Source organism: Pygoscelis adeliae, unplaced genomic scaffold (genome assembly GCF_000699105.1).
Source record: "Pygoscelis adeliae isolate BGI_AS28 unplaced genomic scaffold, ASM69910v1 Scaffold34, whole genome shotgun sequence".
NCBI lineage: Eukaryota > Metazoa > Chordata > Aves > Sphenisciformes > Spheniscidae > Pygoscelis > Pygoscelis adeliae.
The window spans coordinates 4,337,499-4,357,114 of NW_008824658.1; the positions used below are offsets into that span (position 1 = coordinate 4,337,499).

The 19,616-nt window shown below is 40.8% G+C and overlaps 1 protein-coding gene across 1 annotated transcript in view; it reads left to right on the forward strand.

Moving 5' to 3' along the window:
- TRPC7 (transient receptor potential cation channel, subfamily C, member 7) overlaps window positions 1–19,616 on the forward strand; it is a 71,386-nt gene that overhangs the window by 38,924 nt on the left and 12,846 nt on the right. The window contains exons 3-6 of the mRNA XM_009322696.1: window positions 75–239; window positions 6,213–6,429; window positions 11,880–12,113; window positions 14,043–14,307. Of these exons, the coding sequence (XP_009320971.1) occupies window positions 75–239; window positions 6,213–6,429; window positions 11,880–12,113; window positions 14,043–14,307 (881 nt within the window). The remainder of the gene's footprint in view (window positions 1–74; window positions 240–6,212; window positions 6,430–11,879; window positions 12,114–14,042; window positions 14,308–19,616) is intronic.

The following is a 19,616-nucleotide window of genomic DNA, read 5'->3' on the forward strand; positions in this document are numbered from 1 at the left end:
CAGCAGGTTATTCTCTGAAATCTCATCCTCTTCAGACAATGCTACTGATACTTCAATTTCTGTTTCTCTTACAGTTTGTTGCTCACCCCAACTGCCAGCAGCAATTGCTCACCATGTGGTATGAAAACCTCTCAGGCTTACGGCAGCAATCTATAGCTGTGAAGTTCTTGGCTGTCTTCGGGGTCTCCATTGGCCTGCCCTTCCTCGCCATAGCCTACTGGATCGCTCCCTGCAGCAAGGTACACATTCATTAAGGTGCATGGCTTTTATGGTCATTTCTATCCAGGGCCTGGAATGAAGTCACTTATGTTTCTGCAATGCCATTGGGAAATGATTCACGCTATCCTCTAAGATTGCCCTGGAGGAGAGCAAACGTGAGGTGTTGCTTGATATACACAAATGGAGCTATTAGGCATGGTTTGAGGTTCATCTTTACAGGTAATCAAGGTGGAGTGGTGGGGGAAGGAAACATTGAGACAGTGGGTCACAAGAAAAGAATAGCAACAAGAAATGGATAGGAGATAACAACATGGGAGTGGGGTGAAGAAAGAATAGAAGAACCACCAAAATAGGGAATAACTAAAAAGGAAGATCTTTGTTGCCCTTTTAGTTAACTCTGATGTTTAAACTCTCATTCCTTTTATGTACAGGAATACATAAAAGGAATGAGAGTTTTTGTTGCAGGGTCCTCCCTTCTTCAGGGCTCCTCTCTTCCCTTTCCTTCCTATTTCTGATTTTGCATTTTTAGCTAGTGGAGCATTATTACGGCATATGTGCCTGAAACTCTGGCAAGCACCAGGGGACTGCTTAATGCTGCAGAGAAGACTAGACTTAAACATGCAATCTTTATGGTTTTGAGGGAAAAGATGATGAAACTTGGAAAACTGCCATATACCTAAATAGGGCTGGGCTATGTCTTACAGCATCAAATGGAGCAGGAGAGTTTTGCCAAGACCTAGATGTCAAAGGACCAGAGCCAACCATTAGCTTAGGTAAAATCTTGAATTGTCTGTGGTGTGAAATCTGTAGTGAGGTTTCCATCCTGAAAGAGTCTGCTCAGGCAAGTGGAGTTAAACAGGTGTGTGGCTGAGTGATAAAAAGCTTTTTCACTACTCTTGCCACAGAAGAAAGGGGTGGCAGGGAAGAAGATCATTTCACATTGAGCAATAGCCAACAACGTCATCCATTACAAGGTAGAGGTCTTCAGTAGGAGGCTTATCAGAGGTACTTAAATTTGATAAAATGACCCCTGGCACTGGCAATTTATTCAGTCTTGAAAACATCTTCTCCCATTTCCTTTAAAAGCCAGTGAGGAATCCTTTCTAAATTTGTCAAGCCCAAGAAATTATAGATCCATGGATGGGTATTGAGGAAAAACTATAATTTGAAAAGATTTATGTTGGTGCAATCAGACAAACCTTTTGAAAACAGTCTTCCAGAACATCTGAGATAATAAAACATGTTAAGGCTTGGTGTCCTCCAAAAAATTTCCAAGAAAAATACTTTCTCTTAGAGTAATTGAGAATGTAACTTCATTTTCTCAAGGTTTGTACCAACACAAAACCCCACAGCTTTTGTGAATACGGGACGGGACTCCAGAGTTTCACACAGAGAAGTGCATGTGAAAGCTGGGCTGTGGGGTGGGTGGTTTTGGTTAGGTCGTAGAAGGAATTCACGTGTGGAATTCTGTTATGTCAGAACTCAGTCCAGCGGGGATTTATGAAGCTGTTTAATTTCCTCCACCTCTGTTGAATGTGCTGGGATTTGGCACACCAGCCAACAGCAACATTTGTGGTGTATTCTCAGAATTACAGAGGTTGCATTTGAATACAGCAATAGGTGGGGAGAACAATTAGGCTAGAAATAAGTGGAGAATTTAAATGAAAAGCATAAAAACTAAGGGAAAAAAACTGAGCCAAAAAATTCAGAATAAATCAGTTTTACAGCAGAAATAAGAAATGATTGAGAAAGTTATTTGGTTTTGATTTCTTCTGGTAGGTGTATTAAAATAAAAAAAAAATGGAGGGAAAGGGACTTAACTTTTCATTGACTGTGATTTCATTACACTAAACCTTTTGTGCATTCTCATTTTTCAATGTCCCTTTCTTTTCACACCACTTTAGACTATGAAAAACCATATGGAACCTTCTGTCAGAAAATCAAATTGAAAGTTCTTCCAGGCAGGAATTGTCTTTTAATGCATGGCTTTGCATTGATTAGAACAATGTAGTCTTGATTTTCGGTTGGGGCCTGTGATAGAAATAAATGAATAATGAATGCATTTTTCCCCCATGAATTGGTACCTCACCCAAAATGTTTACCCATTATTAAGTTCAAGGGCTGAGGGTTGATGCATGAGTCTTGTACCCTCTCATAGTGTTATTGCAGACAATTTTACATAGGCAGCATATCCGCTGAAAGGATGGTGATATTAACAAAAGATTTGCATGTGATGCTCTGAACAGCCTAATTTTGTCCTGGCCAATTTTACAAGTGTTTTGTTTGGGTTTAAGTCATGGAAACAATTTCGATGTTACACAACTGAGTAATGAAATAATTTTTCCGTAGTGACAATCAGCTGAGATATTTAACTTAAATCAAATCAGGCCTGACTTAAAGGACACACGGATGACCAGGCATGAGTCAGGGACTCATTTCTGGGCTAACACAGTGAGAAATATGAAGGAAATTTCTGTAATGTGGAATACTGCTTATAGGAGCTGTCCTGACAAATACTATTGTGTATCACATTCTTAAGATGTACTGGTCAAATTCTGCAGTTTCACATAGAGTAATACAGCAATTCATACCTCAAAATAATTCCTTCACTGAGGAATTATTAGCTCATGTAATATCACATGTATCTTAGCAAAGAATATGTTTTCAAGCCTTTAATCCCTAACAGAAAATTTTCTTTAATAAAGCTCTGTGGGGTTAGAATATACCATGCCAAATATCACCCTTGAAAATTTAGTAAATAATATTAGCTAGAGTTTGCAACTGAACTCTTAAGTCTTCTTTTGCATTCAGTTGCACAGAACTGTCTTTATTAAAACCAATTTTTGTGTTAGTTGTTCATTCACCTCTGGATGCACAAACTGTTGACAAGACCCACAAAGTGTAAGCCTATCCTATCCTGAAATATCTGTGTTGACTCATCCATCTCATGGAGGCTGTGACTCTGAAATGAACTGTTGCTTTATATGTTGGTGTCCAAAACTTGTTTCACTGGAGATCAAAAGAGAAGATAAGAGAGAGAATGGAAAAATTGCACAGTCCGCTGCCCAAAAACGTAATGACAAGAGCAAGCGGGACTCTTTGGACTGTCTGCAGAACTTCAGGAAGTATTTTCTTTCTTCTCTGGTCGGTTGAAGCACACATTCAAATATTACAACACTAATAGAGATCATTTATACACAGCTCTCATTGCCTGGGTTGTTCTCTGGCTTTCATGCAGCCATGCTGAGGATTTATGGACCATAGATCCCGCTGGGACAGACTCAGCATCGTTTAAGCACTGGTACTTTAATGGATCACTCCACCTAAAGCTGTACCTGTACCTTTTTACTCTGGGTATTTTCCTCCCCGGTTAAGCTACATAAAATTTCTACAACAATATTCTTCATGCTTTTGCTATGAGCATAGTACTGAAAATAATAATGGCTTTTTTCTTTATGATATTTCTATCTTTATTTGTTCCTGTCTCTTGGAGTAGAGATTAATTTGCATTTGGAAAACTTTGTTTCACTAACACATTTTATATATTTTCTTTTTGACATGTCTGCTTGCTTCATTATTTTCCTATAATACGGATAGGATACTAAGTCATGAAATGAGCTATTCTCTTAAGAATGAACCTTTATATTCACACACTGTCAGTGTTTCTGTCTTAACAGTGACAGCCAGGTACTTCCCTGCAATCTCAGTTTGAAGAAAGATGATATTTTGATTTTAAAATGTAATTGAGAAATTGATACATCCAAATAGTTACACACCTTGAGTTTAACTGTAGTATGTTGCTTGAAAAATATATCTTACTGTCATAAAGCATTAAGCTGACTGGAGGAATTGACGCTTCATTAATTTTTTACAGAATATTCTAGTCAACACTTTCACCTCCTGTAGCTCTTAGCTAAAAATCAGATTTCTGAGAAGATATGAAAAGCATCAGCTCAAGAAAAAAAAAAGTAAGCTTTCCACAGTAATAAAGGGGATAAAATGCTGATGTAACACTGACTAAATGCAGACTTTTGTTAAATCAGTAGAGAACTAAGTGAAATTACCCAGAGAATTCATTTGGTTCTGTAATACACAGGATTATTTCTCTGATAACCAAGGCTGTGCTACATTAATCTCAGGTCTCTTTTTTTTAAGTTTCTATAGACAGCAGAAAAAGTCTAATTATTTGGAGACAATTCTTGATTCAATAGAAAGTGCTTTTTCTCTTTTAGTGAGTTCAGGGTAGAAATGAATCTTGTACAGACTGCAAATGTACTTTCTTAAAACTTTGTTGGTAAGGCCCCATATGCCCATAGTTGTTGTTATACTTTGCTCTTGCCCTTTGAGCTCTCTCAGACAGGTCATATGAGGAGAACATCTGAGATTATTACTGTATGGGGCATTGTTCAAACATATCCCATCAATCCATCAGCTCTGTACTGGAAATATAAATTCTGCTACAAAATGGATATCTGCCCAATGCCAGCCATAAAAAGCTGTTGAGAACTGACACTACACCAAGGTTTACAGCATCACAAGTGTTGGGATTGCTTTTAACACACTTCATTTACTCCTATATCTGCCATAATATTCCTAGACAAGATTAAGGAAACTTGGAGTTTGATTCAGTGCAACACCCACCCGCTTAAACACATCCGTATTGAACTCAGAAAAAAAGCATGCATGTTAATAAGGGCTTGGGGATAGGGCAGATTTTTTTCATTTTCTTTATTGGAAAGTCTTTCTGGTATTTAGAAACACGCACATTTTCCAATATGATTTTCTATTCTGTCAGCTTCGTAAAAGATTTATTTGACATTTTAAAACTTCAGAGAAGAAAAAGAAATGAGAACCAGAATCATAAGTCTTCCTTTAAATTTCCACTAGACCTAAAGAACCCTGCTTTTAAAATATTTCCTGCCCTGCAATAACCAGAGACCTGGGCTTCTTTGAACAAAGCTGCTATTGGACATAAGTAGGAAAACAAGGAATTTCCTTTTTCACTCCTTTTTCATAATTCTTATGAAGTTTTATGATCAAGTCAGTAGATATTAAGAAAATTTTGAGGATACCTTGTCATCAAGGGAAGTTAATCTGTGAGTAATATACTGCAGAAAGAAATCCCATTTGCCTTGAGGGGGTTCTGGAAAGGGCACATGCAGGATGGCACTTTCATTGCTGTCTGTTGTGTCCAACACCACAGGCATTGGTCCTTGCGCTCCTAAAAATGCTTCTACTCCGACATCTTTCTGGAGTAATGTTTTCTTAGATCACAGAAAATGTAAAATGAAAAGAGTGTTATTTATATTAATTAGCAAACAAAGCTTTTCAAGAAGAATGGGACAAAAATTAACTCTAGTGAACAGATCTGCTGTTCCGATTCATGGCTTATTGTATTGTAATAAATCCTTGTGTTCTGGGGAGTGAATCTCCAGCTTTTGTAATAATTATGAGAGAAGACTATCATACCAAAACATATTAAAAGCATTACTAAAGGATCTTTAAATAAGGCTATTTCCTACACATCATTAATGAACCAAGAATTGAGCATTAATAAAAGGTTCTAATATATAACAATGATGTAAGGATGAGAAGTGGGCCCATCGTTAGGATTTATATTGACACACATGAGTACATTCATATAACACGTATACACACAAACATGTCTCTCATATAAATGTCCTGTCTCTTCATCTTCCACTTACCATGTGGCCAGGACAATCAGACATTCTATGTGGGTATAAAGGAGCAATATAAGATACTGCCATGCCTAGAAAATTATGCAAAGGGCATAATTTGAACTGCAATGCATAATGTCTAGTAACAGCAAAGAACAACTTGAACAAATCTAAAGTCCCTTTAGTTCATGATCTAGAATTCATTTCTGAATCCTTTTCACCTTGGGCAAATGGTTCAAACTTTTATAGGAAAAAAACTTCCAGAAGGTTGATGAGGGAAAAAAAATCTTATGTCTTGTGTATGTTTCATTGCAGTTGGGACGGACCCTCCGAAGTCCTTTCATGAAGTTTGTGGCACATGCAGTTTCTTTCACAATCTTCCTTGGACTGTTAGTAGTGAATGCTTCAGATCGGTTTGAAGGAGTAAAAAATCTCCCCAACGAGACCATCACGGATCATCCAAAACAAATATTTAGAGTCAAAACAACTCAGTTCTCATGGACAGAATTGCTGATCATGAAGTGGGTATTAGGTAAGCAAAACCAAAATGTCTACAAGTCCTCCAGGGAAATTCAACATGACTAGAAATAGCATGATAGACAGTGACAAGACAAAGGAAAAAAAACAAAACAAAACCAACCAAAAAACAAACCTCAAAACCAAGAAAAATATTATCAGGCTAAATTAGAGGTTGATGGCAGTATTTTGATTAAAACAGGATCAAAGAAGACTTTGATCTTGATCTGCTTTTGAAAATATTGAGTGATGCTTGGCAAATTCTCGCTTTCCTGAGTTTCCACTTTCCATGGTGAATGCTATAGATGTTGTCTGTTTGCCTCTGTTGGTTTAATCATTGCATCTTAAAGAAGGTAATATAGTCTTAGAAACCTATAGTTTCACTACAAGACATTGTTCTATCTAAAGTGAGCAGAAAGAATTGTGTCCATTGGGACGTGGGTGTTTTATTACCCTGTCATGAGATCCTATTATAAGTCACTGAACCTCAGTTTCTTCATCTGCAAAATGGGTATATTGTTATTTACTTTTTTTGTAATACACGCTGAGATCTAGTGATGAAAACTGTTAGCTAAATAAGAGGTGGATTTTGTGATGTCCGTAGTATGAAATTGTTACTGGTGAGAGGACAGCACAGCACTCAAATCTTTTACAAGAAATTAAGTTATCCAACAATCATAAAGTAGGGATTCATGTGGATGAACCCTCCAAGTGTAAAATTATGTCACGTGCACAAGTTAAACTTCCAGGGAGTTTTAGGAAAATTCAGATGTATTACTTTTCCTATAGGCACAATTTATTCCTGGCAGGTCAGCTACCTTGAACCACTATCTAAACAAGCTCAGAAGGATTTATTGGGAAATTGAGCTTATCAACTCTGCAGAATCTTTGTCGACCTCTTCTGTATCTGGTTTTACTCACCACCATGATTTTGATTCTTTTCTTGCAGCAAATAATTCCACTGTTCCATAAGTACTGATGGCATTAAACCCCCCCGAAAAATAGGATAGGGCTGCTCTACCTGGTAACTTCCTGGCCACCATTTCTTTGTTCCCTGTCCCAGCAATAATCAAAATCCCATATAGGATATTAAGCTAGAAGACACTGAATAGATGCCAGACTGGATAGAGTAAGTCTGTAAGATATATTTTTGAAATGGTATTAAAGCAGTTGGAGAAGAGGATTAGATTTTAGACTAGGTGTTCTTTTCTTATAGGCACTAGTTAGTATCTGTCTGCCTGGTGAGTTCCTGAGAGATGAAGAAGAAAACATTTCATTTAAAGGTTTTCACTTTTCTGGGAGAAGAAAGGTGATTCATTGTACAGACTTCTGAATATAATGAGATTTTCTAATGACTGCCTACATCAGCTCTGACAGTCTTCTCTGGCCATTTTAGCTGTCTGCCTACATAAAACTTCAAATAATGTTTCAGCAATGCTAAGGTGAAAGTTTGGTGCACGTGGCCTGCAGACAACTGGCACGGGGGCTTGGGCACTTGCTGAGCCCCATATGTGACCCTGAACTTTAAGGACTGTAAAAGCACTAAAGGTGGCGGAGTGCCCAGCCTTTTGGCACAAAAATTTTATAGGTATTATAGATATGTATATGTAAGTAGAAATATAATTAAATGACAGTAAACGCTATAGATAAATATCACAGGTAAAGTTGCCAAGACATGCTTTTCCAAAGAGGCAAATGTAAGTAGAGAGTAAGTATATGTTGAAGTATAATAAATCTAACTCTTGTGTACTAAATATACATAGCTATATTTAATCCTACTTGGCAACACCTGCAGTTGCTGTCTTCAGACTCAACAGTGTGGGTGTGCTACCTACATTTCGATTCATAGTACAATCAGAAAGTGTAATTTTATTTATTCTCAGCTTGTAAATCCCTTCCTTCTGTTTCTGTTCTTTCTCTTTTCTCCTTCATACTGTGGCAGCAATGATGAATGCTGATGACACGTTACTTGTTCCAACCATAGCAGACCATTTTTGAGAAATTAGTTTACAGGTCCCTGAGCGTGGTTCTTTTTTGGGGAGAAAATTGGCTGTCCAAGTTATCTGGCTGTCAACCATAAAATTATGATGCATGTTCAGAATAGCATTATTCGAGGATAATGTGCTACATTAGCATAGCATAGTATGGCCACGAGTGAGCACAACCTGTAGTAGCACTCCCTGCAATTAATCTTGCTAGATATATGAAAATTGACCCACGTGCATATATTTTAAGAGAAAACTACCAGCAGAAGAATTTCAGACTGGAGTTATGCAAAAAGATACCATTGCCGTCTCCTGCTCCCAACTATTTGTAATGCAGGTGAGTAATGGAGTAAACCGAGCAGAGGCAATGACTTTCAGCCAGGCAAGCACTTCATCCTGCTCCAAAAATCCATACCAGAGGCTTTACTTTCCACTAGCCTGCACCTCTGAAATGGCTGTAGACCATCGCTGGATCAGCCAGATAGTGTTGGAAGCCCATTTAACATCCCCATGAACAGCCAGATAAACAATAGCATTTTAGGTGGGAAAACGCCTGTTTGGTCTCACTTCTCTTTGTTATGACGGAGCATCCAAGGGCTGCAGATGATAAACCTGTCAGCACAGAGAAATACCACAATGCTCTGAAAGGAGAACTTGCCCCTTCGTACATGGAGCACGGCAATTTCAGCTCATGCGCCTGTGGCTCATTGTATGCCTCGGCTACTTCTCCCTCTGCGGCCGGGTCTTCCCATCTCTTGCCTTCAAATGAGGAAGGCTGGGATTTTCCTCACGAGCAGTATGGACAAAAGTGTGCACTGGAAGCAGGGAGGTTTCATTCAGGGAGACAAAATCCCCACTGCAAAAGCAGCCAAGGTAGCAGTTAAGCTCTGGGTAGACGCAATCTGAGCACAACTCTCTCTCTTAATCCAACAGCCTTTGGCGGATCCAGGAAGGCTCAAAGGCGGCTCTCCAACATCAGCTGCTCGTGATTTATATACCAGGCCAGTGGATATAAAAATCTGACAAACTGTTCCTTTTTGTGCGCAGGTGGTGAACAGCACTTCTTGCACACTTCCATTTTTCTTCCAGATGGACTGTGCCTGTAGCTTGTCTCTCCTTTCCTTGCTGAAACCAGAAATGCCCATCAAGGTGACATTTCTGATTATCCCTGCTGTGGGAGAAGAGGCACAAGAGACCTGTAGAAGCTGCTCATGTCCCACCTCTCTGTACATCAAACTCAGGGAAACAACCTCTCCCAAAGCCATTGGGGGCCTCAGAAACACCATATTGAAATGCAATCACATCCTGGCAAATCTGCTTTGCTTAGTTGCCTTCCCTTATTTCTGTTCTTACATCCCGTCTTACGTCCCCTCCCCTGAATTTTAGCTGCTTTTTCGCTTCTTATTATTTTTACTTGAGGAGAAGCTTTGAATTACTCCTTCACAATGTATATACAATTATCCAGCAGTACTGACCGAATAATTACTGTAACTTTTCTACTTGTCCTGAATAGACATTTTTCCATATATATGGATAAAAAATGATTGCAACACATTTGGCAAAAAAAAAATGATGTAAATTATAGGCCAATAGTGTGATATTTACACTGGATGAGTCTAATTTTAGTCAGTCTACTCAGTTTTAGACATTCCTTACTTCATTAATCTGTGACTTAGGTATATTAAGTGACGAAGATCAGAAATAAATTTGGATGGGAGAGTTAATATTTAAACCAGAAAAGACATTTCTGGGTGTCAGTGAACAAGTACTCTGGTCAGCAGTGTTACCATGCATGTGATATTTCCTGAAGTGCTTTGGTACCTTTATACGACACACATGCGTAATGCGTGGGGCTAATGTCTCCTATCTATCGCTTCTGGGATACTTTTTTTTTTTTAGTGAGAAATGTTTCTTTAATATTTCATCCTCACTCCTGGACAGTTCCTGAGAAACCAATTCTTCCACCTTCTCCCTTAGACTATTTATTATTAAATCTTCTTGTGGTGAATGACGGCTTGGGATGAAGTTCCTGCTTTTACTCAGGCAAGCACCGGCGGACTCGGGGAGAAGAGCTGGGAGGCTCCTCTCCTGCCCTCCCTCTGGCTCTGCTCAGCACTCAGCAGACCTCAGGCTCTCTCCCAAGACAGATCTGTATGGGGCATAACCTGCATCAGGGTACAGCTCCAAGGACCTGCCTGGAGATTCCAGGGTTATGGAGGTCACAGGCTAGCTGTGCCTTGGCCACCAGCGGTACCGAGACCTTAGCTTTCCGTTTCCTCTCAAATCCTTCCCCGTGCACAAGGACTGACAGCGGCAGTTCCTCATGGCTCCAGCCTCCGGCTAGATTCACACTGACTTGTTTCCTTCCCTATAACCCAGCTTTCGACTGTGCCTCTTGGGACACCATGTGCTTCCAGGAGTCTCTGAAGTAGCTGAGCAAAAGCATTGACATGCCACACCATGAGAGCTTCCAGCAAAGAGGATGAAGAAGAGTTCACAAAAAGGACAAGGTTGCAGCAGGCCACATGGAAATTGGCAGGCACTGCTCCTGCTTGATTAAATGTGAATTTTGCTGCTGCTATGGAAACAGGATTGGGTAGAGCACAGGAAATATTTATCAGTGAGTTAAATATTCCAATATTTTAGCTATTCAGAAGGAAGATTTTGGGCATGGAGCCCTGCTGTGAGTGAAGGTTAGGCAAGTTGGTGAATTTGTCCTGAGCTCTTGGCTCCAGTTTGCCCATTGAATTCACCTGTCCTCCCCAGTAGAACATGGATGTCAAAACGTTTGAATTTTCAGGGCTTGGCATTTAGGTTTATCTGTAAGTCTGTTGTCAGAAGTCCCCTAAATTCAGGCTAAACTCAGGGTTTTCAAAGTGATAGATCAGACTTTATGGAAATTCATCATTATTTAATATATAAAACTTTATGAAAAGTACTGCAAGGGCAGAGCTTCTGTCTTACCTTTTCTCTGATCATACTGTATTTACTCCTGGATCAGATTTTCTCTCGCAAAGATCTGTTTCCATTCTCAAAACAGACCCACCCACTGTTTTAGGGAAGGAGGAAAACATCAGCAGAGCAAGCGATACCATCTGCAGTGGCAAGGTTTAGCAAGGAGATTTTGGGGACAAGAGAGGAAATCTACATTTTTTCCAAATAGATCAGCAGTAGAATTTTCTAATGTTTTCAGTATTTCTGAACTGTGCTTTGTCTGACATCACCAGAAATCTACTTTACCATTGACTCATATAGTGAAATTTTGAAATTTCAACCTCATATGCACAAAAGGACATACAAGCTTAAAGTTTTTAATAATTTTTAAGGAAAGATGACACAAACCATTCTCAAGAAATTCAGTTTAACTGAAGAGTTATTTATTTCGATCTTAGAAGCTACTGTTAGCCAGGAAACGGGTCTGTCTGAATACAAAAATCACCTTCTGTGTTTGGTGGTTAAACGTGCTCTGGCCTTTCCACAGGCATGATATGGTCAGAGTGCAAGGAGATCTGGGAAGAGGGGCCACGCGAATACGTGGTACATCTCTGGAACCTGCTGGACTTCGGGATGCTGTCCATCTTCGTGGCATCATTCACTGCCAGGTTCATGGCTTTTCTCAAAGCGACTGAAGCACAACAGTACGTAGATCAGTACGTTCAAGATGATGACCTCAATAATGTCACCCTTCCCCCTGAAGTTGCTTACTTTACTTATGGTAAGACGCTTTTTGCTATCTTTCGCTGTCTAATGCTTCCTGTTCTTTCAGGCTAATGTGTGGCAGTGCTGAAAGCAGCTTTTTTTTTTTTTGTGATATTTATGTAGGTTTTTTCTAATTAAACCAAATTATTCTTCTCAGATGTACCCATTCCAGCCATCTTCCTAAACAGCCAGAAAGGAATTGAGATCTGAGCCTCATTCAGTCTCTGGTCTTGTGCTAAGGCTACATTCAGGTCAATCACATGCTGACAAAATAGCTTGAGCAACAGTCAGGAACTGGGAGTGAGCAGAATATAATTTAAATTACAGATGAATGAACCTGCTTGGTTTTCCAAATGTGAGAAGGGGGAAATGTGTGAACAAACACAGGATCTGGAGCTGCATTTCTAACTGTTGGTGCACTCTGCACCTCTGTTACATCCAACACCTGTATAATGGAAATACAAACGCCAATTATACCCATAAGCTGCTGCTCCTCCAAGAGAAAGACTTTATTTTTTGAGAGTCTGTATCATATATAAATGTTAACATTTGGAAATGCAAGCAGTAGCAGAGCCTTGACAACATTATTTTTGATGGCTGAAATGTTTTTTCTTTGATATTCACAAATGAATAGAGGTTTGCATCCCAGTGTGGGGCCTGGATTCATTGCATGCTTCTGCAAGCTTTAGATGTAACCCTGAGCAAAATCCATGGGGATTTTTACTCACAGAGGGTCTGCAGGAACTAGAGAGCTGGGCACAAAGGAGGGCCATTTGCTCCCTAGGGTTGTAAGGTAGTTATTCTAGCAACGTGCTTGGGCTGGAGAGGAAGATCTGGGGCAGAGGACTTCAGCCACTGTAGACGTGCACCATGTGGCACCAGAGACACGTTCCCTGAGCCCACACCAGGGTGCACAGGCACAGGCTCCCTGGCAGGTCCATGAGCTGGTCACACCGGCTCAGCCTCTTGCTTGGTGTGTCCCCTCTGAAAGTAAGCTTCCCTCTCCCTGCCCAGGCAAGCAAGAGGCCTCTGAGGTGATGTTGTGGTTTTCCTCTCTCTGGTTTGCGCTGACTCATTTAAAGTGAGTTCATGATAAAAAGGTGCAAAGGGTCTGGAACAGAATGTCACAACCAGATCCTGTGAATTCCTCCATCTGCTGCTTTTCCTTTGGTTCAGATTACTGAAAATAATGCCTAAGTTTACTGCTGTGTCCTTAAGTTGTCACATGTTTTAGCTCTGAGTCACAATCTTTTCATCAAGAAGCTCAGTTGATGCAAGGACACTTATAAGCTATATTAATATAAATGTTCAAATTTTCAGTAGATTAAATAAATGATGCATATCTGGTATCAACAAGAAGCTTTTTAAAGTAAAAATATTAGAGTGACTAGACTACAAAAATTTGTTTTAATTTAAAGATAACGTGAAGATGATACACTTGATGGTTATATCTGCTTTATCCAAACAAATCCTAACTTTCTTATCTAATGGTAGGTATAGAGATCTCAGTCTCCCTCATGCTTCCTTTCCAAATATCGACACAGTGCCGTGTATCCAAATCTGTAGCCAAACTCCACTGTGTTGTGGTTTTGGTTCTCCATCTCAAGGGCTTATAATGGCAAAGGCACAACACAGCTGATGTTCAACTAGGAAACAGAAAATACCAAATTTGTTTAAAGCCATGCTATTTATTTGCTGTGTGACTCTGGTAAATCCCAGTGACTTGCTTATTTCTCATCTTTACCATGTGATAAATACAACTAATTCTTCTCACCCATATTTGTACAGCATGCTGAGGACTTCAGTGACCAGTTGTTCCAAACCTTTTTTTTTCTTTAAGTCCTGGCCAAAACCAAGATTCAGTCTTGAAAATGGGTCATTTATCATCATAACTTCCATCTAACACTTTTTGTTACTAATACCTAGTGTACATGTATTGTTTTAGCCAGGAACAAGTGGCTTCCCTCGGATCCTCAGATCATTTCAGAAGGACTGTATGCAATAGCTGTGGTACTCAGCTTCTCCCGCATTGCTTACATTCTTCCAGCCAACGAAAGCTTCGGCCCCCTGCAGATCTCTTTGGGGAGGACTGTGAAGGATATCTTCAAGTTCATGGTCATCTTCATCATGGTGTTCCTGGCCTTCATGATTGGAATGTTCAACCTTTACTCTTACTACCTTGGTGCAAAATACAACCCCGCGTTTACAACGTGAGTACCTATGGAAAAGCACCTGCTCTTGCAGGGCTCAATCCCTTCTGGTCCATTGCTGCTGCAAGGTCTGCTCAGATAGTTTCTACTCCAGCCACGTGGGGAAGTAACATCCAGATTTTGCCTGGGAAACTTGTACCACAGGCTCCAGCCCTGGTAGCCAGCTCAAGGCCTGAACGCAGGGAGACATGTGGTTCAGAAATGGTTATTTCTGGAAATCAAAATAACAGACCAGGAAAATGTTTTGTGAGATGTTCAGTTTAATGAGTCCAGAGAAGCAGTGGAGAAGAGGTTAGACCTAAGATTATTGTTCTTAAAACTGCAGGCCAAAATGTATGTAAAATAAAGGAGGATTTTGCTTATGTGAGGTCTGTTTTAGGATACCACCTGGGCGCAGCTGTGATTATTAGGTGCACATCTGCAGAGCCAGCTGCTAGTTGTGATGCTCAAAATAGCAAAACAAACCAGGATGCCTAGGCTGTGATTAAATCCTGGCTGGGTACTTTTCAGCAGAGGCCACGTGAATGCTGCACAGAGCATCATGCCAGGTTACTGGCCACGCAGGGCAGTGGGTCTGCCTGGGTCACGCTCACCTGCCAGCGCTCGCCGGGTGGCCACACAGCCCTGCAGAGGTGGCTGTGCCAGAGGCCCTGTCTCCACCTTGTCAGGGATGTCAGGAAGAGAAAGAGGTTGGCAAATGCTTCTGGAATGAGGTTCAGGCTGAGGCTGCTTTTGAAAAGGGAAAGCCTACAACCCTTCGGAGGTAGCACAAAATGCAACCTTTATTCTCTGGGACCCCGGGAACCCGAGCTCCAGCCCTGGTGGGGACCGCTGAGGTCTTGAAGGAGCTTTCAGAGGAGGGGACATCCTGGTGCCCTGCTGTGGCTAAGGGATGTCCCATGCATCCACAGGAAAGACTCCTCCCTTGCACAGCGATGTGGCACCAGCATAGAACCGTGGCAGTCAGCTTTGTGTCTCACAAAACCACCATGACTTGCCTCAGGGACACATTGGGGACTTTCCTTCCCACACACCCATCTGTGAGGAAGAGGAAAGCTTGGCATAATGTTTTCCCCTTGCTGTGATCTGACTTCCAACCACGCTTGTAATGCCTGACCCCACGGCATTTACCAGATGCAGAGCAGACAGCAGCTGGCATCTGATGTGTCATTTCTCTAATGTGTCACACAGCGAGCCGGGGGCTCAGCTCGTAGCTCCTCTAGGAGAAATGACCTTTTCAGCATCATTTTTGACCTGCGAGTGGCTGTTTCTTTCCAAATGCACAGGAGCCAGTTTTACCACACCACCCTCTTGCGCAACATGTGTCTTGCAACATAATGTTTACTTTCTCTAATTGAACCAAATATGCCTTCTAGACCTCTCCTGTAACCTCAGGATACATTTTAATGGAAGGATTTATGAGGCCAGATGCAATTACATTTATCTGTGCTCAGTAGTAAGGTAGAAGAAAATTGAATGTGTGGGATGTGACTTTCTTCTTATTTGAAGAGAAGGAGATGCCCTTGAAGCACAAGACTTAATGAGAAGTTGAGTCGATACCATCCTTGATTGCCTGATGGCACAGTAACCCTCAGTTATGGTACCTCTCAGGCACGTTGCTAGAGTACATCACTGACAAATTCCAGTCTCTGATGCAATGCGGTGCAGCAACGCTCTCATTAGCACTCATTACCTAAGCGGATATTCCAGTAGTTACTATCTTTTGATGGAAATAATGAGCAAACATTGACTAAAATGATGACTGCTTACTGGAGTAAAGATTGCTTAAATGCCTGAGGGATGTTTGGATCGGGGAGAGTCTTGTCAAAAGGCAGTGCTCTTCCTCCTTAACTTCAGGCTGGTAACTACTTATCCTGGAGGGCCTTCATGTTGTTATGAAGCAAATTTTCCATGAGCATAAATTTTCCTTTTAAGAATTTGGAAGAGATTTAAAATAAACTTACTTTATTCTGGTTATTTAAACACACAGGAGTGCCAAATGATGATCAGTGAAAATGAGCCCTTTCATCATATGAAACAAAGAGAGTAGATTAACATTCATCCCAAAAATCCTTCTCAGACATCTCATTCAACAAACTAGAAACCCTGAGGTATACAGTCTCAAACAATTTTAATAAGCTAATGACAAGGTTAAACTGGCAGATGGGCAGATACCAGCTCTAGCAACATTTCCTTCTCTATTTTTTGTGAGCTGCCTGTGGGCCTTGCTGAAGGTGGCAGGCTCCTGCTGCCATTAACTTATTCATGAAAAGAAGAAAGATGTCAATATTAGAGCTGAATAAGGAACTCAGCTGTTCATTCACTGAAAATTCACTGGGACAAAGAAAAATAACGCTTACTTTGGTGTCCTCATAACCATTCTGTGACTTCAGAGACGTCACTGAGTGCATTTCCTGGCAGGCATGTTTGTGAATTCTAATGAGGATGGGTGAAATTTTACAGAAAACAAGTTTTATACTCAGAAATGTGACTATTTGACTATGGGACCTGATTCTCAGAGATCACTTGGCTAGTCATAACAGAAAAAGACCCATTGGATTTGTGTGCTAATTGACTGTGGCCAGTTTCAAAGGGCATTGAATTGACAGCCCACTGGATAGCCTCAGTGAGACACCTTAGACAAACAGCTACTCACTGAAATAACTTCAAATTACACATTTAAGAAAAACACAGCTTCCCAGGACAGTATGTAGCAGGCAGAAAAAAGAGTGTACATTTGTCCAGATAACATTCAGAGAGAATTGTTTGCTTAGTTCTAATGATAATTATCAGTGAATATTTGGTGTAACTTAGCTTTTGCCTTCCCTTGCTATTGCACTTTTGAAATCGTGTGCTCCATTTCACTTGTGTTGCCATCTACAGAGCAAGCACGTAGCACCCCAGTGGTCTCTGAACCGAGTTACCATGCAAAATTTCTATCATTTCTTCCATTTTAATGTTCTGGATACAATGTAAATAAAGATGCAGTGGACTTTACTTCACACAGTTAAATACAGAGATTATTTAACTAACCATGGTATACTTTCAAAAATTTTTTGAAGTTCTTCAATGCTGAAAAGTAGACCATTTCCACGACAGTTGCAATCGACCCCAGCTATGTTTATCTGTTTATTGTATGCTGTGTACAGAACACAGCTCTTGAAACAGCCTGTAATTAAGAACATGCTATGCAAACAAAATCGAAATGGAGGCAAGACTGATTGCATTCATCTTGCTTTCTGCATCACAAATCAGGCTGAAGGCTACAACATGAGGTTTTCTGTCTCCCTCTCCCCTAAGGGAAATGTGACTCACTGTTCAGTGCCAATGTTACTTCGAGGCTTGAAGGCTTTTTTCTTCTCGTTTTGCTTTGTCAAAATGTGACATTTTTGTAGATGATATTGACTGCATTGGTTTTTTGACAATGTTAAATCTCAACCAATCAATTTAAGAAAATAAGTCTGAAAGGATGCCTTAAGCTTTTTTAAAGAGGAGGACACAAGACTGACAAGAAATCATAGCCTTGCCGTGATTTATTTTGATCAACAGCACACTGCTGTTTACAAAAGCGAGGAAAATCTGCTACTAGATGATTGCCTATTGTCTGTTTTCTTCCTTGATGCAAAATCTTTGTTTAACTTTTACAGGACTGTGTGTATTGAAACAAAAAAAAATCTCTCTGCTCTCCCCACTGCAACAGTTGGCTCTACCACAGTAGAGAGAGAGATTGCAGTGTACCCATCTCCACAAGGAGCATCTGTCAATCTGCCACTGCCAGATCCTCCTGCTACCAGGAGCTGTCAGTCTGGGCAGGACTCCTGACTTCCTCCATTCCTTCATTTGTCTGCCTTTGAGCAGGATAAAGCACCCGCTGACCTTGCAGGAAGGGGGGTAAATTGCTTAGCTGGCAACGATGAGACACATCAGTATCTTGGAATCCTTGACAACTTCGCTCCAAACATCCTCGTCTCATGTTTTAGTGAGATGCTCTCAAAAAAAACCCCAACTGATGTTCCCTGTGACCTGTGCCAAATCTCGTGAAATTTGTCAGTAATCTAAGAGGGAGAAGGAAAGAACCATCCAGCCTTTTTGGAGGGTAGGGATGGACTAGTATAAGGTCTCCTTAGAAATGTTTCCTCTACAAGAGGGAGACCGGGGGGCATTGCTAAGCACTGTTTTGGGGTGCTACAGGTCATGTCTGCCTTTCAGACCACCTTCCCAGTCCCACCACCGTGGGCACTGGTCCCTTACCTGACACTGGGGATAAGGACTATGGACATTTGCACTGGAGCCTGGCACCCTGGCCCTTGCCTGCCTCCTCTGCAGTACTCAGGGTGGTCAAGGCCTCTCGCAGTCCTTAATTAAGTTTTCAGGGAGAATCTGGCACCACTCCAGAACAAAGGTTAATGCTTAAGCTGCGGAAGAGGAGCAGAGTTGACGCGTTGTATTAAAATCTGCCGGCAGGGTGGAAAACTAAGGGAACGTTTCCAAATTAGAAAAGGAAGGTTGATAGTAGGGTGCAGCTGGGATCAAGGCTGGGGGTTATGGTTTTTATTAGTTTGATAAGTGACTTAGGTGGTGGGTTTCAAAGCCAGAGATTTTTGGTATTATCTGTGTTTTTTAATTGGAAAGTACATTTATAGAATAAGCACTGGCCAGCTTGCTACCATAAAAGTGAAGGGTATCTGACACATTAATACCAGCTGCCCTTTGCTGCAGATGAGGGCAGGAGACAAGAGCAGAGTGTTACAGGAGAGGAAATGTCCAGCAAGTAGAAAAGTGATGGCAGTTGTTTGCAGCACAGTCATAGCTCATCCCACAAGTGTATCTGCATGGTGTCCCAGCCTCGTGCAAAGCAGTCAAGGTGGAGTGAACACGGTGTCAGTGACTCTGAGTATCATGGAGACTGAAGACAAAGCCACATTTTGAATGAAGTTGTGCACCATCTATTTGAAACACCACTCAAGGTTACTCCCCACAGGTCAATGCTGTTATACTAGCTGAGAATGATACCTAAATATTTACTGCAGTCTTACTGCTACTTGTAAATGGAATATGGAATACCATAAGTTATGATGGGAGGTAAATACCAGTTTGCTTTGGCAGAAAAGAACTACCCAATGCTCTGCAGTAGCCCTTCAAAGGATTGAAATTGATTTGTCTTGCTTTTATGCATGGTGTAATTGATACTGGAGTTGATGTGAAGCTTGTTGTTCCCTTAGGATATGTCATAGTTTGTGTCTATAATCTGTTTTTATAAACAGATTTAACAGGATTAGGCTGCCACCCTAGTAAAAAACATTTCGTCA